The 24,001-nt window shown below is 48.1% G+C and overlaps 1 protein-coding gene across 1 annotated transcript in view; it reads left to right on the forward strand.

Moving 5' to 3' along the window:
* Positions 1-24,001, forward strand: part of LOC135911221 (receptor-type tyrosine-protein phosphatase mu-like) — a 115,790-nt gene that overhangs the window by 30,774 nt on the left and 61,015 nt on the right. Inside the window, exons 2-7 of the mRNA XM_070526298.1 lie at positions 1,520-1,596; positions 4,553-4,749; positions 6,425-6,512; positions 13,999-14,066; positions 23,465-23,501; positions 23,586-23,677. Of these exons, the coding sequence (XP_070382399.1) occupies positions 4,597-4,749; positions 6,425-6,512; positions 13,999-14,066; positions 23,465-23,501; positions 23,586-23,677 (438 nt within the window). The 5' untranslated portion in view covers positions 1,520-1,596; positions 4,553-4,596. The remainder of the gene's footprint in view (positions 1-1,519; positions 1,597-4,552; positions 4,750-6,424; positions 6,513-13,998; positions 14,067-23,464; positions 23,502-23,585; positions 23,678-24,001) is intronic.

The raw sequence follows: 24,001 nt of genomic DNA on the forward strand, positions 1-24,001 counted from the left end.
CTGGTTCGATTCCCACCCAGCCCATCTTGCAAGAGTTGAGCCAAAGCCACCTAGAAAATCAGTCTCTGTAGCACGCCGCAACCTTCGCTTCTCATTCCAATGAGCAGCTCTGTCTCCAGGAGGCATCTCACCTCGTGAGTGTCTAGCAGAGGCAAGCGCAGCTGCTTATATGACGCCGCGAGCGACGGCGCGAGTTGGAGCCCCGTTTCTCCTCTGTCGTGACGTCACGGTGTCACGTGGTATTGAAGGCGACACCGCCGCGCCTGAGGAGCTGGGTTGAGCTCTCGTAATATGCTTCGCATAAAAGTACTTTTCGTTGCATAGGCGGTCTAATGCGTCGTCTATCCGTGGAAGGGCATATGCGTTACTTTGTTCAAGCGGCGATAATCGACACAGAAGCGCAGGCTTCCATCCTTCTTTTTCACTAAGGCCACAGGAGATGCCAACGGGCTTTTGGACGGCTGAATGATATCGCGCAGCATTTCGTCGACTTGTTGCCTTATAGCTTCTCGTCCTCGCGTCCACACTCGATAAGGGCTCTGGCGGAGTGGTCGAGCGGATTCTTCGGTTATCTATGCGATGCTTTCCGAGTGGTGTTTGTCGAATCTTCGATTACGTCGAAAAGCAGTCTTTGTGTCGTCGAACAAGACTTTCAAGCTCGTGGGGAGGCTTCAGACTCATGGGGAGGCTTGGATTTATGTCGAAGAATGGCTCAAAACTATTGTAAACATCACTTGCAGCGCATACAAAGATATAAACAAAGCCTACGTGTCTTAAAAATTTTTACATAATTAGCGTCGTGCATACAATCAGATTACATAAGCTTCGGTGACATCGAAGAAAGGGTAGAACCATCGGTAACATTCGAGAAGCGTCCGGTATACATGCGGGCGCATCCTGTGCATTTATTTTCCGGTGAAAAGCGGTCACCTGCGAAAGATAAACAAGTGCACATGTCAATAAAATGAAGAATAAACAAGTGCACGTGTCAATAAAATGAATTTATGTGCAACGTAGTCAGCGACGAAACTACGCAATAATATAATAATATTTGGGGTTTTACGTGCCAAAACCACTTTCTGATTATGAGGCACGCCGTAGTGGAGGACTCCGGAAATTTTGACCACCTGGGGTTCTTTAACGTGCACCTAAATCTAAGCACACGGGTGTTTTCGCATTTCGCCCCCATCGAAATGCGGCCGCCGTGGCCGGGATTCGATCCCGCGACCTCGTGCTCAGCAGCCCAACACCATAGCCACTGAGCAACCACGGCGGGTCGAAACTACGCAATACATGTAACTACGATATAATTTTGCTTTATTCGAACAAAGGCAGCGCTAAATGCAGCTAATGGAGTGCTAATTTACAGTTTATCAACGATCTTAATTATGTATCTTGATGTAAGCATGGTCATTAAAATTCACTGCGCCTTTTCAGCTCTGCTGTATTGCTTACGATTTCAATATCTTTACTGAGCCCGAGTCTGATATATATTCTGTGTTCTTTTTCTGTTTTTCAGGAGGCGCTCAGGTCATCGTTGGCGATCTGACACTGCTGCAGTCGTACTAGAAGACTGCTTCGCAGAAGAGCCGAAACGTGCGTTTGCTTTAATAGATTGTTGATACGTATGTTTTTTCGGGGAATGCAACTGTAGCTTCTGTGTCATGCAACATCACGAATCAATTACTCTGTCTTTGCGGCCTCAGAGTTTTGCATTGAAATGCTATTATCGGTACAACGTTAACCGGTAAACTGCAACAATAACGGAAATAAAACAAGCTTCTATATATTGAAGATGAAAAGTACATTGTCACGTTGTAGCAACAGTGGAAAACAAAGCAGTAGCCAAACCTTGAGTCACGAACTTGTGCCACTTAAAGCATAACAATAGCGGTGAGCGCAGTCAGTCGTCGAAATGTGATCTATACGGGATCAAGCACGTCAGGCTATTTGTACAGTGCCCGCCGTAGCTTTCAACGCAATCACAGGAGCTCGCGTGCGTTTCAGAGCGTACAACACTATTCGTGCCGAGCATGCAAGCTGATCACGCACGGTTTCCTCGCTAGATAATCGGCGGCAGCATTCGAAAGAGTTCTGATGCATAACCGATAATATCGACCGATAATATCGAAATAGCGATTGATCCGCGATAAACAAATCGTCGAAAAACAAACAATCTATATGCGCGTCGATATAAGCTATTCTTCAGTATCTTCTCTGTGGGAGCCTGCACGGTGCCAGCCACGGAGGAAGAAAAGAAACACTGAAGAGACCGACTCGTCGCGCTATCAGAAAAAATGTGGAGGAAGTCACGTGATATGTTTGGCTTTACTGGCCATGTTGTCGCGGCAGAATGGAGGTTTTGTTATGGTGATGTGCGCCCGCGTGTGCGCTGTTTTGGTGTGTCTCGTACGCGGGAAAGGCGTGGTGTGCGCAGATATTACGATAGTCGCTACGCCTTGTAGCGCTGAGGCAACTACACAGCGCGCTCTCCCCGCTGTTGTTGTGGCCCAGTGGCACTGGATTAACGAAAAGCGTGAAACAAGTGCGCATGTAACGCTGAATTCCACGAACTGCCCTCACGGTCTATAATTTGTGGAGTTGAGCAGAATACTCGCACAACATGGCTGCAGCAACGATATCGTGACGCTACGTCGTGATTAGATCAGTTGGTGGTATCGCTACAGCGTGCGCGCACCCTGGCGGGGTTGTTCGCCGGAGGGGAAATACGTAAAACACGGGAGGAGAATCTGCCACAGCAAGGCCGACGTCCAGCGTTGCGGACGCTTCACAATAGCGACGTCATGCGCCTCGCTTCATTTTTTTTCCTTCCTCCATGGTGTCAGCGTTGGGTCATTTCGCGACACCTTCATTGCTGTAGAAACATTCACAGGAAGCGGCTCGCAGATACACATGTTTTACCATGACATTTTTACCCTAAATAAGCGAATTTGTTGAGTGCCTTAAATACCAGCCGCTTTATTTCCGCTGTAACGCTATCTTCTTAACCCTTGTATAGGGAAGGATAACAGGTCGCGCTGTAAAATATTTTTGGTTTCATCATTCGAAAATACATTTTTTGTTGGTCCTGCGTAGCTAACTACAAATGAGTGCAAATGCAAGTGAGAGCCTTATTATATATCCTAGAATAAGATAACGTGCGAAGTTTTGTTCAAATCTGTAAACATCTCTTTAATGCCGGCCGTGGTTGTTATTTGGTATCTGCTCATGAAGACTCACTGCAGTACACTGCAAAATTGTTTACTCCCTTTCGAGTGAATAAGGGTGTAAATTGGCATATCACTCAAACTATTACACCAAAAATGGCGTCAGGGAGTGAGTTATACATTGAGTCAAACCCTTATTCGCTTTTAAGGGCGTAAATTATTTTACAGTGTAAACATCATCCGGCCGTATTCTTCAATATTTTATTCCATTTTTCGTCCTTTCCACCCGCCTTCATTGACTCTGACGCCACTTGCACCACCACAGCGCCGTTTTCGCTGGGAATGGCAGAGGGGCGCACCACGCTATAAAGAGGGAAAGGAAAGTCGCAGTTTCGCCCGAAAGTAGAAGCATCTATTGCGTTAGAAAATTAGCAGACAGCCGAACGAAGTGAGGACATGGCTTTTATCGGCCGTATCAGCTTGCAAACATTCGCTTGCTGACTAAATTAAGAAGCTTGGTGTGAGCGTGCACAGCATACATAAACACATCACACTGGATGACCGCGGACACTCGCTGTCAAAAAGCTGGCGTGAAGAAAGACGGCAGCAGCAGCGAGCGAAGTGACCTTCGTGCTGTCTATCATTTCAACGCAAAAAGAGCGCCGAGTACACACAGCCCGCACAAATATACGAGTCGCCGGCGCACCTCGACTCCGGCGTCAACGCATCGAGGGTGACGTCGATGGCGACACAAGCGGTGACGGTGGCGGTGATGGCGACGGCAGAAATGCGCCTGGAGTGCCCATGTAATTGTTATCGCAATAAAAGGAAAATGAAATGGAATGTAATAAAACACGGGCTTGATGACCATTTATGCGAACATTCTGAAAGGTCATAATATCGACAATAATTTAACGTGAAAACATTTTACATAAGTACCTACAACACTCCCACAGTCGGCTTGTCTGTTTATCTTTCATTCTGCGTACTTTAGCGTTGTCACATTTCGACTGATCCGGTTTTTCTATTTTCGCGAATAATACAGATACTTTCTTGCTCATTCATTCCTTCCTTTTTCTTAACCTGCCATGTTTTGTAGTACCACCACAAACTGACAGATGTACTTGGTTTCGCAGCTGCTTCTGTATCATTTTCTTTAATTTTTGTTACGTTTTTTTATAACAGGATATCCTATACAGTGATCACACTATGAGACCTCTTTCTGTATATTCTGCTCAATCTGTAATACCTCCAAGTTTATAATGAACAAACTCAAATTACAGTACCTAATCAACTACTAGAACAGTCAGCACAACCCGGTACTCTCCACTTCATAACTCAGAGGCGACCTAACCATGAGTCTTGCATGCGTCTCTGCATTTCAGCCATAGAGAAGTCAGCACTGGATCGTAAGACGCAGCGTGCAGAGATGAACGAATACATTTCCACGGACACCAAATCAGCATCTCCAGCTAGCGTAGGCTCACCCCCTAGTCGTCCGTCGAATCCCGTACCCATCAAGCGCTTCCAAGAGTACGTGACACGAGCCCTTGTTGAAGACACACTGGCGCTTGAGTACACGGTAGGTGGAAAATCTCTCCCCCTGGTAGTTCCTTCCTCTACCCATTCCCCTTGCCCCAGTGCAAGGGCTCAATCCTGGTTAACCTTCCTGCTTTGCATTTATACTTCTCTCTCTCTCTTTTTCTTGATGGGTGTAATTACTCCACAATGCGTTGTAACAAGTGGCCCTCATTGAAGAATATCTTTGCATCATGCTGCCCCATTGCAGCAACGCTGAAGAACCACAGCCCAGAATTTGGGCTACTAAGTTAACTCTTTATTGGGCGAACTTGTGCCCACATATATATGCAATCCCTCAAATCACAACGACAGCCGCAATCACGGTCGTCGTTCGTCGAATATAATCGAATAGAACGGGCTTCTTCACTATTTGCACATGTCTCCCCGTGCATTCAAAATTAATCGCGTATGTCTGCGTACATTCTACCCGCTACCAAACTATTCGCAACTCGCGTGCAATATGATCGGATCAGCTTCCATCGCTGCAGAATTAGCAGCAACGTTTGAGAAATTTTGTTTATGGTCGGTACATATTGCGCGAAAGAATAACTTAACAGTAATCATCATCAGCCTACTTTATGTCACTGCGATCCACTGCGATCTCCTATTACCCCTGTCCTGTGCCAACAGATTGCAACTAGCGCGCGCGAGTTTCCTCACTACGACATGACCTCCCCAGCTCGATTTATTTATCTTGATGTCAATTAGAATATCGGCTATACCCGTTTGCCCTCTAATCCAAACCTCTCTCTTCTTGTTTCTTAATGTTGCGCCAGTGATAACATGTTAAAAAAACATCAAAACAAAGTCAAGCAACGACTACTGGACGACTAGCATTTATAATGACTATGCAAGTATAAGACGTTAATATTGCAACATATTATTGAATTGTACGTATCATGCAGGAGCTTAGACTCCGGAAAACGCCTAGGTTATCCTTTACCTGAGAGGTCCTCATATATATATATATATATATATATATATATATATATATATGAGGCGTAATGCGAAGACGTGGGATCGTTTCCCCTCTGCGGCACGTTGTTTCATTCACTTTCACTAATTTATCACTTCTTCCTCTTCTTATGTACAAGTAATTTCTCCTGTGTTGTCCTTGGTGTCTATGTTGGATTCTCATGATATATATATATATATATATATATATATATATATATATATATATATATATATATATATATATATATATATATATATACAGTGAAGTAGACGCGCGTATGAAGCGGTTTATTGACGTTTCGGCCGGGGTCCGGCCTTCATCAGATCATCAGAGGTTCTGATGAAGGCCGGACCCCGGCCGAAACGTCAATAAACCGCTTCATACGCGCGTCTACTTCACTGTGAATATTTACCCGGACCCAGAACTGCTTTTTTTCTGGTATATATATATATACATATATATATATATATATATATATATATATATATATATATATATATATATATATATATATATATATGTCGTGAGAATATATATCGCGCGCGCGTGTGTGTGTTACAGCTGGGGACAGCCGGTGGTTCATGTCCAGCATATTTCATTATCAGTCTCACGTGTTACTCATCGTGAATGCTCAGTTAGACCGCGAATAAATAAGCGTTTTGATTCTATGCACTGTTCTTGCTGGGTTTTTTTTTCATAACAGTCTTGCTTCCTACAGACGCTGAGGAATGGGAAGCTGCACCCGGCAACCGTCGCGGAAAAGTCCGACCACAGGCCAAAGAACCGCGACGGAAACGTTCTGCCATGTAAGAATTTTGACCGCCATTGAGTGGAAAGTCATAATCTGAAGTCGTATACCTATAACGAACCGTACCATTGTAGCTACCTTGTTTTATGCTGCTTTCGATTACAACAGGAATTAAAAGTCTCATTTTGCTCGGACCCATCTCTGATTACCTCACCAAAGCTTCTGGTAATTGGAATTAACACAAAATATTGAAGTGATGTGCATGACGTGCGTAATCTATTTCATTCAGCAGCGCACAGTTCTTCCACGTTCCACGAAGTTCTGGCGTCCAAAATTGTGGGGATCCGGACTTGGTCCGGTCCACGGCTTCATGACCCGGATATGGCTCGGTCCACGGCTTCATGACCTGGGACCACGTCCGGGTAACGAAGGCGTGGCGACGAGCAACAGTGCGTGCCCGCAGGTCTCGGCAGGCCTCCGATAGAGCATAGAGGACCACAGCTAGGTGGCCAACCTCACGAGGTTCTCACCCACGAGGTCGACCTCGACCGCAATTTTACCTCAACCTCAGAATGAGGTGAGGTTGGTGGCTGGTATAGATTATGTGAGCGAGCTAGGCCAGCGGTGCTGACCTCCTTCGTAGCTGTGAAGTTGAATGTGGTCGGTTGTTGGTTGGTGTTGCCAATATTTTGCGCAGCTCCTCAGGTTGTGGGAGCCGGGAAAGTGGCATCGGAGTCTGGCGTCGCAAAGACGGTGGCTCTTTAGCCCTTCGCCGCAGGTGCGTCTCGTAACGGGTAGCTGGCCCGGGCTACCGGGGCGTCACACGGAGGCGGCCCACGCCGTCGTCGGAGATTTGTTGACGAGGGTTGCTCCTTTCGCTACCGGTCAGAAGGCTACATCTTTTCGGCGAGCGCACATCACAGCACACTCGCACACCAGAGCACACTAGCACACTAAAGGTGTCTGCTTTTAAAGCGAAGCTTTCTTTCTTTGCCTCTTCGTTCGACTCTCCCAGTGCTGCTGCTGCTGCTGCTGCTGCTGTGGCTGCTGTGGCTGCTGTGAGCACTGCTGTCAGGTACACCGCGTCGGGGGGGGGGGGGGGGGCGATAGGGGGAGGCCACAGCGTGTGCATACATGACAGGAACGAGTCAGAGAAAAAAGGCGCCACTAGAAACTCCTTTTCACCCCACCGCGTCGAATGTGCATAATGCGCCGGGAGCTCCCTGGCCGTTGCCACCTTAGCATCTCGACAGCTGTTATTACCCGCGGCTCCCCTCAGAAGCATTGCAGAAACTGCAGCGCTTCCCTTTCTACCAAGGGGAGAGACCAGAGGGGACGTAGATATAACTGTAGGGAAGAGGTAGGAGAAGAGGCAGTTCCCATACAAGAAAGGGGGGAGGTGACGTGAGAAGGCAAGCTAGCCCTACTACTATGCGACGGCGTTTGCAGGGAGACTGGATAAGCTGAAGTTCAAGATACGGTACAGTACGTCGCTGCTATTTCTGAAAAATAAACACCATGAATATATGTCAAGGGGACAAACTACGCTGGGCATGCAGAAGCAGGGCCGCGTTAATTAAAGCGCACTGCAGGGTCCAGGTGACACTACGGGAGCGGTCGACCATCAAATGCGCACTTCTGTACCCGCCGCGTTAGCTTTGCGGCTATGGCATTCTTAGAGATAGCGGATGTGATCGGGCAGCGGCATCTCGACGGGGGCAAAATAGAAAACGCACGTGCACTTAGATTTTGGGCCACGTTAAAGAACACCACGGTGTCAAAATTAATCTGCAGTCCGCAAATACGGCGTGTCTCATAATCTGATTGGGGTTTTGGTACGTAGAGTCCCGTAATCAAATTCAAGTTTAATACTTCTGCCACAATGTGATGTGCCATGTGAGGCAATGACTATGCTCAACCGTTCTCAGAGGTTGTGGAATATGGTGCACAACAACGCCTCAAACAACACATCTCCCTGTGTGTTCTGTGTACTACGCGGCCAAACCGCAGAGGTTCCCGCAAGGTAAGGTTTAACATGAAGTCACCACTCTTGTGTTAGGCTAAACGTTGAAGAAATTAAGCTTTAGCCATCAACGTCAGCACTAATTATCGTCAATCAAAGCATTCAGCACAGAATGCTTTGCTTACATCGATTCCCACAGTGCGCGGGATCTGCATAACTTTTTTACCCCTCCCCCAGTCTCCCCTAGATTCCTAGACCAGGGAAACCCGCGGTCACACCATCTTCCAATCGGAGTGCTCGTAGTCGCCTTCAGGGCGAGAGTGTGCACAATCCTTCCCGCACCTTTGTCCACGGAGCGCCATCGAAGAAATACCCTCGGCGGCACACTGCTCACTGTCCCAGAGAAAGAAGGGGATGTTTGAAGACAAGGGTGTCACGCTTGACTCCGTTTGCACTTCTTCGCTCTTGGTAAGGCCCAGTGGCGACCATGACGAGGCGGCGTATGACGCACTTTCACTGGAGTTCCCTGGTCTCAGCGTCGTAGTCAGCGACAAAGTGCTATCCATCAACCGCGTAACCGTCAAACGCGCTTACCAACAACTGCTCGTTCCCAGGTTTTCGGTGGTCATAAAATGGCTCGCTGAAACCTCTTGCAGCTAGCTAGAAGTACAGAGAGAAAGAGAGAATTATTCAGAGAAAGGCAGGGAGGTTAACCAGAGGTAGTTACGGTTGGTTAACATGCCTGGTGGGAAGGGTTAACGGGGATAAAAAGAGAAAGGGAGTGGGAGGGGAAGATGGAGAAAAAAATAGACTAGCACGAACAAACCACGTACAATACAGAGCGATAAGGAGTGGCGTGCTTAAAGTCTATCGTGAAGGCCCGTAGACCGCAGGAACCTTAGTAACGCGAGTAAGGCCTTCCGCGCGGATGTTCTTTGGGAGCACTGACCTAAAGAAGTTCCAACTAGAAGTAAAGGCTGGCATAGTGACCGAGTTACGTTACAAAGGTACAAAAAACGTAGGAAAATGTGAGTAGTGATGTGCCACGACGCTGACATGCCCAGAAAATCGAACTTCAATGATTTGAACCACGCCGCTAGACACCAGAACGACACGTCACGGTGGACTCCGCCCTACCCCTGCATGTTAGTCTGTTCGGCGTCCATGTCAGAAACAAGTGACACAACGAAGACTCGAGATTTGACGAAAATATTTTAGGGTAGGTGTGTGCAGCTCACGGGGCAACATTTGTCCAGGGATGCAAATAGTTGCTGTCGTGTAGAAAAGCGGGTGGTAAACCTTAATCAGGTTCTTTATGCGTTGTCTTAAATGTAATTTTCCACAGGCTGCTTATATTTATTTGGGAAAGTGCAGCAATGAAAGGAATATTATCATTTTGGAATTGTTCGCGAAATACTAAGTAACATAAGCGAGAACAAAGGGGGTTACCGAGGGGCCCCATTTTTATTGGTCATATCATATGAAGCCAACAAACACCGACACCAAGGATAACGTAGGGGAATTTATTTTTGCTAAACAAATGGAAATAAAGAAATGATAAACTAATGGAAATGAAAGTGAATGAAAAAGCAACTTGCCGCAGGTGGGGAACAATCCCACAACCTTCGCATATAAATAAATATAAATATATATAACATAAGCGCAAGACAGGAAAGAGACGCACACAATCCCAATGTATTGCATGCACCACGGTTTCCTCGACATGCCCTCCTGCATATCTTTTTCGACCAATAGAGTGTTTTTAACCTTTCAGTAACAAATTGAAGTTTTGTGATTGTTTCGTGTATTATAAGATTGCAGTCAACAGAAAGGGTTCCATCGTGAAAACCAAAAGTAACATTGATTTCTCGCATGAAAAAATGATCATGAAATAATTGCAGGAAAAAAGAATTCAACTCTTTTTTGAAGATTGTGAAAAATGATTAAGCGTGGTGCAGCCAATTTTCGAGCGTAATTGCTTATCACTGAAAATGGCAGTTATCTTTCTCGTCAATAATAGCTTTAATTGTGTGGAACAACGCCGACTTATCGGTGAAACGTAAATGTTGTGGCCAATTTCACTGGGGTTTAGTTGAAGTGCCACTTTGCTACTGAGCCTTAAGATTTTGTTCAGGTTCTACAGCTGAGATGATCCTGGCTCACTTGCCGTGATGCAATGCCAGGGCGGCACGAGACTATTCACCTGTCTAGGGTGGCTATGTCTTTTATGGTCTTTCCGTCCCTTCTCCTCCTACTCCACACTGCCGACCGATTTTCAGCTTCAGCCGTGCGCTAGGCAGTTACGGTACGGCAAGTTTTCATTTGATATGTCTACGAATCTCCCTCTCTCTACTCATGGAAGGCATACAATAAAAAATCAGCGCAAGCACTCCGTACAGAGGGTTAACCAGCGAAGCTGAAACGTGCGGCACCGGTGTTTATCACTGCGTTAATCCCGGCGATTCATTAAACGACGGCTTGGTAGGCCGCCGGATCCTCGGTACGCAGTTGCTGCTTGCGCGCGGCCGCACGAGCCTGTTCTTGTGGCCGGGCTGCAGCATCGGCACGGCGCAGACGAGCTCGTTCTCGGTTCTGCTCGCGCCGTTGCTGATCGAAAGCTGCCTGCTCCTCAGGAGTACGTATGAAGCGCGGCCTACCCATTTCGGAGCCGAAGAGAAACTGCTGCGCGCGCGTTCGGCTGCGACGGAGAGCAACCACGTCACTACTGGCGCGGCCAATCGCGCGCCTCTCTTTCTCTATTTTTTTTTAATTTTTCGCACACGCGCATGGGATTGTGCCAGAGGAGTTTTCGGCGTCCAGGCGACAGACGGATGGACGGACGATTATGCTACCCATATACCCTTTGTACCCATATATCCATATACTCATATACCTTTATACCCCATATACCCATATACCGCGGTAATATACCCTTTGTTTCCATCGAAATACTAGGATTTACCAACACCAGAAAAGAATACATAGGGCGGTTGGAAAGCGCCATGTTACGCAACAGGGCCCATATTCAACAACGTTTTAAGCTAAAAGCATTCGTGGCAGCCAGTGACGTAAGACATATTATTAGCAAAATCGATGAGCCAATACAAAACAGCACTTACGAACGAAAAGCTTTGTGAATTAGACCTCCGAAAATTAGAGCGGCAGCAGACCTTTCCTCCCTTTCCTCTTTTTTATTTTTTCTCTTGAGCGGAAGCAAGTGAATGAAAATTCCACTTTTAGAGTACGAGTGTCGCAGACGACAAAAGCAATTCCCCAAGCTAACCTGACCGAAACGTTGTTCACAGTGATACTATAGCCAAGGCCTACGAGAATAGTGGTTTACCAAAGCCCTATACGACACCATAGCACGTCACCTTCATCAGAGACACTGGCGTCAATAAGATAGTTTAGTTTGCTGAGGGTTTTGAGGCTCTCTGTGCATGTTGTGCATCTGTGACGTGGCACTTTGACATATATATTTATTTTTCTTCATACCCACCTGGAGTGGCACGCTAACTGGACGCACCAGCGGGCAGGTCTAGCATGGCTGGCAGCATTCTCTTTAGGACGCATTGAATCCTGGTCTCTATATAATGCATTTTCCTCGGAATTCATTAAAAAGCCTTCTCCCTTTATCTCATGTTTCGTAGCTCGAAATTCCTATTGAACAAGTCGTTTCGCGAAATATACTCTTTTTTTCTAGCTGTATCATTCCCTTTGGCTAACCTGTACATATAAGAGACATTAGAACGTGTTTATCTACTTGTAACATATTCAACGCTCATTACCCGACCACGAACTCAAGAGATGATGTTGAGGTTGAAGAGCCGACTTCAAGCTTAATGATCAGGTTGTAATGCGTATTTTGGAATATTCCCGTTCCTCTTCGCGCAGGGTTTTACGACCTCTCCTTGTGGGTTTGTAGAGTAAGAGTTCGGACTTGGTAGCCGAGCACTCGAGGCCCGTTCCACGCAAGTAATTCTGAACCGCATCTACTCCTGCCTGTAGCGTTCGCTCGATGTGACCGTCACATCCTCCCCCGGGAACCCAGAGGGTGATGTCATCCGCCTAGAGACTGTGATGTAATCCTTCTGTTTCTGTTAATTTCTCGGGTAGACCAAGTAGAACTAAATTAAAGAGTAATGGTGACATGACGGATCCTTGCGGCGTGCCACATGGACCCGTCTCAAATTCCGGCGATTCCTCGTCGCCGACGACGACGCATGCGCGCCTGCCCGCGAGGAAATCTCTAACGTAATTATACATTCTTTGGCCTAGTCCTAATGTTCTAATTGTTTTTAAGATCGCTTCGTGCTTAACGTTGTCAAAGGCCTTTTTAATATCTAAGCCTAGAATTGCCTTAGTGGAGCTGGTAGTGTCGTCTACGATCTGGTGTTTAAGCTGAAGCAATACGTCCTGTGCGGAGAGGTTGCGGCGGAATCCTAGCATGGTGTGCGGGAACGCGTCATGATCTTCGAGAAAGTCGGTCACGTGGGTGAGAACTGCGTGTTCCATGACTTTGCCGACGCAAGACGTAAGCGAAATCGGTAAGCGTAACTTGCTTGCCAGGTTTAGGAATCATGATAACGCGGGCCCGTTTCCACGCTTCGGGAAGGGAACCCTCTCGCCAGCACTCACTGACGTAGACCGCGAGTCGGAAGATTGACTCGTCGTCTAGGTTGCGGATAGTCTTGTTGGTAACCCGGTCCGGGCCGGGCGCTGATCGAGTGTTGAGTTCGAACAGGACTATCCGAATTTCTGATTCGCGAAATTCCGCGTCCAATTTCTCGTTTGCGACGCCGTCGTACTCGGCGTGCTGGATGCTTTGGGCCTTCTTAAAGAAACGGTCACGTATTGCGTCGAGGAAGTTATCGCCTTTATAATCTCTTACTAGACTACGAGTCTTGTGGCCTTGAGCGGCCCGAGTCTCCTCCGGATCTAATAGGTGTCTAAAAAGGCGCCAAACACTCGCCCCGGTCATGTGCCTCTCGAGGCCGTTGCACGTGTCTTCCCATTGTGCCCTGTATATCTGAAGTGCGTGTTCTTCGATGCCTCTGTCTAACTGTGCTATGCGTCAAAGAAAAGTTTTTTTTTTCCGGAGTACTTAAATGGAGTTGTCATAGTTTAGTACTGTGGTAAAAGTAACACTTCTCTGTGTACTCAGAGCAACAATGTATTGCGCTGCATTTGCTTTTGCAAACGTAGCGTAGCCGACCACAAAAATATGCGGAAGGCGACTTCCACGCCAAACGTGCATTTATGCTTTGTTGAGGCGTGCGGCTTCTAATTAATTGCACGACCATGTATGTGGCAGAAGCTATTAAAGATCGAAATTTTTAATTACAGGCTGTGTGCCCAGGTATTGCGGTAATTCGTTTTTTTTTCGCTTTTTTTTTCTTTTCACAAGACCGTCGTGCCGCAAATTTGTCCTCGGCTGCGTATAATTCAATAACTAGAAGCGTTCCACATGCTACCATTCTTGGACAGACCCATTGTTGTTAGCTTTGAAAATCTGGAGCTTTCATGGTACCGCTCAGCGAACAAATGTTAATATTTCCATAATTTTCTTTGGTCCCTTCAGACGACCACTCGAGAGTTGTGCTTAGGGGCGAAGGCATCGTGGACTACATCAATGCAAGCTTCATACCGGTAAGGCAAAATTCTCCATGTATACTCTGCCTACTTCTTTTATATTGTCGCGAGAAGAAAAGGCAAGCAGTCAGTTCCAAGCGAACGGTCATTTAATGTTTGTTTCTGCAGCAGCTAACTCACACAATTCAGCTGCACTCAGCTGCAGAATATCTCGCATCAACTGCGCGGTGAAAGCCGTACCACGGTCTGTGATGACGATAGCGGGAGCACCATGTCGAAGGACGATATTTTTGACAAAGAAGGTGGCAACATCTGAAGCAGTCGCTCGCTGAACGGCTTGGGTTTCGCAGTATCGAGCGAGGTAATCGGTCGCGACAACGATTCAGCGGTTCTCAGCCGAATACTTGGAAAACGGGCGAAGTAAATACATCCCGACTTATTCAAAAGGTCAGCAAGGATGTCGTATAGGCTGAAGCATACCGGCTGGTTCCATTGGTGTAACTTTGCGACGTTGGTAATCTCGACAGCTTCTGACGGACTGCCTCACGGTTTTTCTGAGTTTTCGCCAGTAATACTTCTGCGTGATCCTTCCCAGACTGCGCGTGAAACCAAGTGCCCGAACGTTCGTTCATCGTGGCATGCACGTAAAATGTCGTCGCACAGAGAAGTGCGAACAACGAGCAGGAAAACAGTTTCCGCAGGGTGAAAGTTCCGTTTGTATAGGATGTCACGGCGTAGGCAGAAAGAGGACAAGTGACGGCTAACTGGTGTGGGGGTTGTCGGCGGCTTCATTCAAGGCATCAAGGGTTGCATCTCGGAATCTTGGCTTTGCTGTTGAGCTAGGCTTAAAGACGGAAGAGCACAAAGAAAGCCACAGTCCTCGACACATATATCTTGTGGTGTGGGTTCGTCGGGGGCGCGGGACAGACAGCTGGCGTCGGTGTTTCTGACCAGACTTATAGACGACTGTCACGTCAAATTGATGCAAATGAAGGCTCCATCTTGCGAGATGGTCTGAAGGATCCTTGAGATTTACCAGCCAACAGAGAGAGTGGTGGTCGCTGACGACACGGAAAGGGCGTCCGTCCAAATATAGCCGGATCTTCTGGTGGCCCACATGACCACCAGGCATTGTTCTTCAGTTGCTGAGTAGTTTTTTTTTTTTCAGCAGAAGACAACGTCTGGCTAGCATACGCAATAAAGCGTTCAACACCAGCTTGAAATTGTACGAGTGTCGCTCCGAGACGAACGTAGCTCACATCAGTATGCACCTCTGTGTCGGCCTCTATGTCGAAGTGACCAATGAGACGGGTGGTGTCTGTGTACATGTCGCTGAAGGTCGTGGAAAGCGTCAGATTGTGCCGGGCCCCGCACAAGTGGGACGTCATTATTGATGAGTCATGGCAAGGGTTTACCCGCCGTGGTTGCTCAGTGGCTATGGTATTAGGCTGCTGAGCAGGAGGTCGCGGGATCGAAACTTATGTTTAGGTGCACGCTAAAGAACCCAGTTGGTCGAAATTTCCGGAGTCCTCCACTACGGCGTGCCTCATAATCAGAAGGTGGTTTTGGCACGTAAAACCCTATAATTTTGCTGCAAGGGTTCGGCAATGTTGAAAAAATTGGGCACAAAACAGCGATAATATGCACAAAATCCTGAAATCGGCGGGCATTGTGCTTTGTCTTCGGTATCGGGAACAGAGCAGGTGCCTTGGCTTTGTCAGGGTCAGGGCGAACACCATTGCTGCTGAAAATTGGAGCCAGAAATTTAAGCTCCTCGTATCCAAAGTGGCATTTTTTGGGCTTCAGAGACAGGCCGGCGGTGCGGATGGCCTGAAGAACCGCCTCGAGATGCTCGATGTGTTGCTAAAACGTGGTGGAAAAAACTACATCGTCTAAGTAGACTAAACACGAGTGCCATTTGAGGTCAGATAAAACTGTCTATCATGGGTTGAAATGTGGCCGGAGTGGAACACAATCCAAAAGGGAAGACCTTATATATTTAGAGGCCGTCGGGCGTTACAAACGCCGTTTTTTCTCCGGTCCGGTTCGTCCATTCAATCTGCCGGCACCCACTACGCAGATCCATTGAGGAGAAGTAACGGGCATGTCGCAGGCGATCCAAATATTCGTGAATACGAGGAAGGGGATAAGCGTCCTTTTTAGTGATGGTGTTCAGTTTGTGATAATTAACCGACACAGAATCGTTGTGAACAATCTTCTTAACTAGTACAACAGGGGATTCGCAAGGACTTGTCGATAGTTGAATGACGTCATCATCTAGCATTTGTTTAACTTGATGACGAATAGCATCCTGTTCTGTCTGCGACACGCGGTAAGCATGTCGGCGAACAGGTTGTACGGTCGGTTCTGTGATGATTCTGTGTTTGGTTAAAGGCGTCTGCTTGACCTTCGACGTGGTAGCAAAACAGTCACTAAATGATGATACTATACTGAGGAGCCTCTACTTTTCGGGTTGTTCCCGCTGTGGATTGACGTCAATGTGACTGCATGGCAAAGTCCACATTGCTGTGTTCCTAAATCGAGATTGTCGTTAACGAAGCACATGCGTTGGACTCGTCCACTGTTTCAAAGTACGCAATGGTGGTATGCTTCGCAAAATGCTTGTGTTCGCCACTGAAGTTAGTAACTGGGATCGTAGTTTGCCTATTTGCGAGCTCCACGAGACCTCGTGCGACGCCGACTTCTCGATCCAGCAGAATGGTGAGGTTTCCTTGGGCGATGCCTATTCCTAGTTAGTCTTGTGGGCACTCAACGAGGACGAAGATGCTAGTTCGAGGTGGTAACGTCGCACAGTAATCGACCATGTGTAAAGCCGCGCGAGGATGCTCATCCTGCACAGGCCAATCTGAAGAAACATAGTTCGAAAAAGTCACGAACAAGTCACGCAGATTAATGATAGCCCCATATTCCTGAAGAAAATCCGTGTCCAATATAACCAGCCGAAACATCTGGGCAGCACAAGGAAACGCTACGGAGGTCGAAGCACAAATCGCAAGTCTGGCGGTGTATCGTCCAATGGGGGACACGAGGTGCCCTCCGGCCGTGATCAGATGTGGGCCGTCCCACGCTGTCAGCACCTTGCGTAGCCGAGGGGCCAGGGAGGCACTCATAACCTAGTAATCAGCTCCAGTTTTGACAGGTGCAGTTACCGGATAACAGTCGACAGAAGCAGCAATAGCAGCGGAAATTCTTTTAGCGGTTTCGAATGAAAGCTTTAGGGGTACGTCGCGAGGGGGTGGCGTCGGCGGAGGATATTGTAACGTGGTAGCGACTGTGAAGAAAGCAGCCAAACTGAGGAAGACGAAACTGGCGTTTTATTGGGCGATTTTGTGCCCTCAAAAACAGGCTACACGCAAAGAATGGTGACAGCGGCGAACACAGTCGGCGATCGTCAAAAACTTGATCGGCGGATCAAACGCGTCGGCTTTTGCACATCAGTCGTCGAATGTTGCAGAGTAATCGCTGGGACCCGCGTGCCTTCCACAAAGTTCTACATTATTCGCGTCGCACACACATGCAATCAGATTACACAAGGTTCCGTCACAGACAGCGGATGGAAGCATCGACAACATTCCAGAAACTTCCGAAACATGCAGGCGCGTCCTGCACTGTGCGATAACATTTGTTAGGCGGTGAAACGTGTCACCCGATAAAGACAAACAAGTATACATGTCAATACCCCCCTCTTAAAGAACATCGACCCGATGCTGCAACCGAAATAAATGAAAACACCCGTAGCAAAGAAAACAACAAAATAAGGAAGTTCGTCAGCGTCCATACCCTGTCCCACGGCCGCGGCTAAAGTCATTTTAACTTCCTTCAATCAAGGACGTCTTTATCTCGAGGGAGGTGCGCGCCGTGTCACATGGCAGTCCTTTAGCAAAGGAAGCTTAAGGAAGTTCCTAGCGAAAGGAGATGGAAGATCTCCCTTGCGGGCTGAAGGGTCCTTGTTCCCAGCGTGCTTGAATTTCGAGTCATGAAATCACCTTCACTTTTATTAATTTCACTTTTACCAGCAATAATAACTGTTTTTATTGCATATAATATAGTATTGGAGCACTGACAAAAATATTTGAGTTGAGCAACTGCAGTCGACTCTCGAACTAGGCGTTCTCGGAATGGCTGCTGCGTTTGCCCTGCCTGCGCCGTGCTCGTTTATTATTTTTTTCTTTAAGATGGATGACATTTTTAAAATGCAATGCATAGATAATTGTATTTTGTAAGAAAAGACAAGTAACCAAAACTTTTTAGCAATATATAACGTGTTTGTTTCATGACTGCGTACGAGGTGAGCAGCGCCTATGGGCCCCCAGCGGCAGCTTTCAAAAGCTCGCTTATAGGCCGTGTGACACGGAGCTAACTCCTTCGAGGTGAAACTCCCTTCCGGTCCTTTAAGGGAAGGAAGTTTGAAGGATATCCGAGTTGGCTGTGTGACACGGGTATAAGACGCACCACGTGGACCGCTTCAGATCGTGCGCGGCGCCGCTGTGAATGCGAAATGCTGTCTGGCACGACCTCATAGTCCAGTGCGCCAATACGCCGAATGACCTTGTAAGGTCCGAAATAGCGTCGCAATAGCTTCTCACTCGGTCCTCGTCGGCGTATCGGGGTCTAAACCCAAACACGGTCGCCGGGCTGGTATTCGACGAAGCGTCGTCGGAGGTGGTTGTGTCGGCTGTCGGCACGCTGCTGTTTCTTGATCCGTAGGCGGACGAGCTGTTGGGCTTCTTCGGCGCGCTGGAGATAGGTAGCGACCTCGAGATTTTCCTCGTCAGTGACGTGCGGCAGCATGGCGTCGAGCGTCGTCGTCGGGTTCCTGCCGTAAACCAGCTTAAACGGTGTGATCTGTGTTGTTTCTTGCACCACCATGTTGTAAGCGAATGTTACGTACGGCAGGACAGCATCCCAGGTCTTGTGTTCGACGTCGACGTGCATTGCTAGCATGCCGGCGAAGGTTTTGTTAAGGCGCTCCGTAAGACCATTCGTCTGTGCGTGGTAGGCAGTTGTCCTCCTGTGCCTTGTCTGACTGTACTGCAGAATGGCTTGGGTGAGCTCCGCTGTAAAGTCCGTTCCTTTGTCGGTGATGAGGACTTCTGGGGCGCCATGTCACAGCCGGATGTTCTCGACAAAAAATTTCGCCACTTCGGCTGCACTACCTTTCGGCAGTGCTTTCGTGTCAACGAAGTGGATGAGGTAGTCCGTCGCCAGACGATCCACTCATTTCCGGTTGTTGACGTCGGAAAGGGTCCCAACAAGTCCATCCCGATCTGCTGAAACGGTTGACAAGAAGGCTTGATTGGCTGTAGTAATCCCGCTGGCGTTGTCGGTGGTGTCTTGTGTCGCTGACAGTCTCGGCACGTTCGTACATAACGGGCGACGTCGGCGGTCAGGCGCGGCCAATAATACCTTTCCTGCATCCTTGATAGTGTCCGGGAGAATCCGAGGTGTCCAGTGGTAAGGTCGACATGTAGGGCGTTCAATACTTCTGGACGCAGCCCTGAGGGAACAACAAGAACGTAGTTGGCATGGACTGGTGAGAAGTTTTTCACGAGCAGGTTGTTTTGTTGTGTGAACGAAGACAATGCACGCTTAAATGCCCTAGGGACAACGTCGGTGTTCCCTTCCAAACACTCGACGAGGCCTTTTAGCTCCGGGTCTACTCGTTGCTGTTTAATAAAATTTTCCGCGCTTATTCTTCCAAGGAAGGCGTCGTCGTCCTCGTCGTCTTGCGGCGGGGGATCAATGGGGGCACGTGATAGGCAGTTGGTGTCAGAGTGTTTTCGTCCGGACTTATAGGTTACAGTGATATCACATTCTTGCAGCCTTAGGCTCCACCGCGCCAGCCGTCCTGAAGGGTCCTTTAAATTCGCTAGCCAACACAAGGCGTGATGGTCGCTGACGACTTTGAATGGCCTGCCATATAGGTAAAGGCGGAATTTTGCTGCAGCCCAAACGATGGCGAGGCATTCCTTTTCGGTTGTAGAATAATTGCCTTCCGCTTTTGACGATGATCGGCTAGCGTTAGCTATCACGCGTTTAAGTCTGTCTTTTCCCTGGACTAGGACGGCACCGAGGCCTAGGCTACTGGCGTCAGTGTGGATTTCGGTATAGGCGTTCTCGTCGAAGTGCGCAAGTACTGGAGGCGACTGTATGCGTCGTTTGAGTTCTTCAAATGCATCGGCCTGTGGCGTCTCCCACTTGAACTCGACATCAGATTTAGTTAGATGTGTCAGCGGCTCAGCAATGATACCCAGCATTACCCAGCACCTCTACCAGATGTCACGTGGTAGTGACTGTGAAGAAAGGAGCCAAACTGAGAAATACGAAACTGTGTTTTATTGGGCGAACTTGTGCCCTCAAGAACAGGCTGCACTCTAAGAACGGCGACAGCAGCGAAAACAGTCGGCGATCGTCGAAAATCTGATCAGTGGGTCAAGTGCATCGGCTTTTATACATCAGTCGTCGAATGTTCCAGAGTAATCGCTGGGACCCGCGTGCCTTCCACAATGTTCTACATTATTCGCGTCGCGCACACATGCGATATGAATTTGCAAGGTTCGGCCACAGGCAGCGGATGGAAGCATTGATAACATTCCAGAAACTTGCGACACATGCAGGTGCGTCCTGCGCTGTGCAATAACATTTGTTAGGCGGTGAAATGTGTCACCCGATAAGCACAAACAAATACGCGTGTCAATATTTGATGGTTCCCATGACAGCGACTTCAGCCCCGGAGGTCACCGTTTTCAGTTTCCCCGGTGCGGTGTTACCTCCAAACACCACCAAGGGCGTTATTTAAACGTTTGCCTCGTGTCAAACCACCGCACGTCCTAAGCAGACGTCGGCCCGGGGTGGACAACGACTGAAAGCGCTCACCCCCCGTTATCTAGAAACCGGATAAAAGAATAAATGATGGAGAACCCCATCGACGAATAGATAAGCGCAGTTAATTATACGAGTCAAATCACCTTGCAGGTGGAGCGAAGAAAGACAGCGTGTATTTCGTCTGCTGCAGGACTCCCCGAAAGGCCCTAAGCCCGCGCTTCACCTTGCAGATTGAACGAAGAACGGGGTGGGCAACAACGAACGTACCAGGTTTCCCCAGATGATTTCTTTTTTCCACAAATTACAAACCTGTTTCTTCGAGGTGGTGTTACGGCGGGTTATGAATAACCTGGCCGTCCGCAACGGAGTCGGCGATAGTGATTTGCTGCTGGACAGTCTTCAGATTCCCTAGTCGACTCGCCTAGGGGAGACGACGGGATTAAAAGTGGAGATTTTGGAGAGTGTGGACAGAGAGTCATGATGTGAACTGAGACGTTTAACTTGTTCCTGCATCGAGTAGCCTTCCACACTGGTGCCGTGTAACTATGTAAATACACCCTTTTTCCTCCATTTTCTACAACTTGTCGTCGTAGTCGATGGGCTTGGTGGATCCCATGCCCTGAACGCCACCTTAGCCACAACAGCAGCCTTCCGCCGTTGACTCCAGTGGAATTAAAGGCGGGTCGAGCGCGGTTTTTTAACGCGTGCTGACGAGGTGATGGCGACCATGACTGTATTCGCTGCGAGGCATGAGGAAGACGGTTGCTTTCCAAGTAATCCTCGATTTCGTGCGAGCGTTCGCCACAGCGCGGGCAATGGGCGTCCATGTGGTATCCCCACAGACCAATACGTCGATGGCAGTCGCAATACAAGTGACCAGCCTGCCCGCATGTGTGGACTAGCACGGACCAGGATGAAAGGCTGCTTGCAGAGTCGTGTGGTGGGTAGGACTTGGGAAGCATCGAGGAATCCCAGCAGGTGGCAGCGAGAAACGGGCCGTCGACGGCGTAGTAATCCGAAGAGCATCCGCGTACTAGAATGTGAAGGGTTCTGTACGTGAAGGTGGCAAGGGATGAACCACATGCCTGATTTCCTCCCGAATGACGTCCGTAAGAGCCGCAGCACTCGGAGGTGCCGGAGCCGATGCATAAGGCTTCTGGAGTTCTCGAACAATCTGCCGTGTTTGTTCGGTAAGGGATTGCCTGTCATTATTTGCAGGTACAAGCGAGCCTGCAGCAGTCATGGAGATCTGGCGTTCATACTGCGAGAGTAGCTGCCGAAGCGTGCGTTCCATAACTGTTGCCTCACGGACGAACTGAGACACTGTTGCAAGAGGATTGCGCACGAGGCCCGCAAAAGGCTGTTCTTTTAGGCCTCGCATTAAGAGAAGCACCTTTTTGTCTTCTGGCCCAACGGAACAATCGTGTCATGTCTTCGACGGACTTGGCGATGGTTTCGTTCGGCATTTGGAACCTCGAAGATGGTGCCTCTTCGGCTTTCTTTCCTTTCGAGGGTGCTGAAAGCGTCACGAAGCAGTCGGTAAAACTCCTGCCAGTGCCAGCTGGTAAATGAAGCTTCGTGGTTCTCGTACCACACCCTGGCCGCGTCTAAAAGGGAAAAGTAAACGTCCTTCAACTTACGGTAATCGTTCCAGTCATTAAAGGCGGCGACCCGGTTGAAATAGTCTACCCAGTCTTCGACGTTCTCGAAGGCCTCGCCGTGGAATGGGTTAGGCGTGCGAGGCGCATTGACAATGCATGGTGCAGCAGCATTTGGGATCCCCTCGGTTTGACTTGCGGTTGTTGTTGGTGACATCTTCCTCGCAGAACATTCCAGGGGACTGTATTGCAGCGGAAGACATTGAAGGCGACGGCGGATTCGATGAATTTCTGCCGTCCCCGAGGTATTGGCGTCGGTAGCCTCTGGCTCAGGACCAATAGGCATAGGGCGTATGCGTACCCAGCATACTGAAAAAATGTTGTGCCAAAAAACAACACACACAAGAAAGACGACGACACCACGGGCGCTCAGCTATTTCACCAGTATGTCGCGAGAGGGAAAGGCAAGCAGTCAGCTCCAAGCGAACGGTGGTTGACTGTTTGTTTCTGCAGCAGCTACTACACGCACTTCTTCACCCTCGGCTTCTAGCGTTACTAGCACGTGGCAATATGTAGTAAAGACAACAATAATTAATACGAAAGACATTGTATTTAGATTACTGAGGTAGAATATTTGATGCACGTATTTGTGTTTCTTTTCTCAGTACTGTTCTCGCGTAAAGAATATTCTACGGCTTGCACGATAACAGAAGGAATATCTCAGCATTGTTAGACAAAAGCGATTAGTTTTCTGGTTTATTCGGTATTCTACTGAGATATGCTTGTTTATTGCTGCCCATTGCGTGTGACCACGTCAATCACAAACAAAACACTTAAGCCGCACCATGCATGTCCTCTCTGCTACATAAATTTCGCGTAGAAGAAAGTTCACAGTGTCTGTTAATGTGCCGTAGGCTATATTGTTTTCTTACCAGCCTGTGTGGCCTCACGTAAATTGTGTAATCAATTCGTTGTGTGTTGTGTTGATGCCCTCATTTACTTTTGTTCTAGGATTTCAGAAATCCGCGAAGATACATCGCAGCACAAAGTGAGTTATTCCCACTTGTAGTTCGCAAGTTGAAGAACCAGTCTTTGTACTTATGCACGAATTAAAAGGAGTGTTTTGTTCTAGGCCCTGCCCACGCAACCACTTCCGACTTCTGGCAAATGGTTTGGCAGGAAAATATTGTTAAGGTGGTCGCTCTGTCTGGACCGAAGGAGGAGGTTCGTTGAGTTCCATTTGTTGATGTTGCCAATTTTTAAGAGTGCCTGAAAGCAATTGATTACTTGAAAAGAAGCCACGTATACAGTGCCTTTCTTGAATTCGGGAAAAGGAATTAAGTGGTACAGACAACTCCTTAAAACAAATGTGTTCTTCGTATTCTTCGAGGACTCAGGTTGGGAGTGACTTTGAAACATTAAAATTAACAGACTCCGCAATAGGGTAATTTCATGGACACATTCTATCGAGTAAGGATCGCGGATATTTCTTTTTGGGAGTGCCACTGAGTGATGCAATCTGGGCTGTCCGCACCCAATGACGGCAGA

This window comes from Dermacentor albipictus, chromosome 9 (assembly GCF_038994185.2).
Source record: "Dermacentor albipictus isolate Rhodes 1998 colony chromosome 9, USDA_Dalb.pri_finalv2, whole genome shotgun sequence".
Classification (NCBI taxonomy): Eukaryota; Metazoa; Arthropoda; class Arachnida; order Ixodida; family Ixodidae; genus Dermacentor; species Dermacentor albipictus.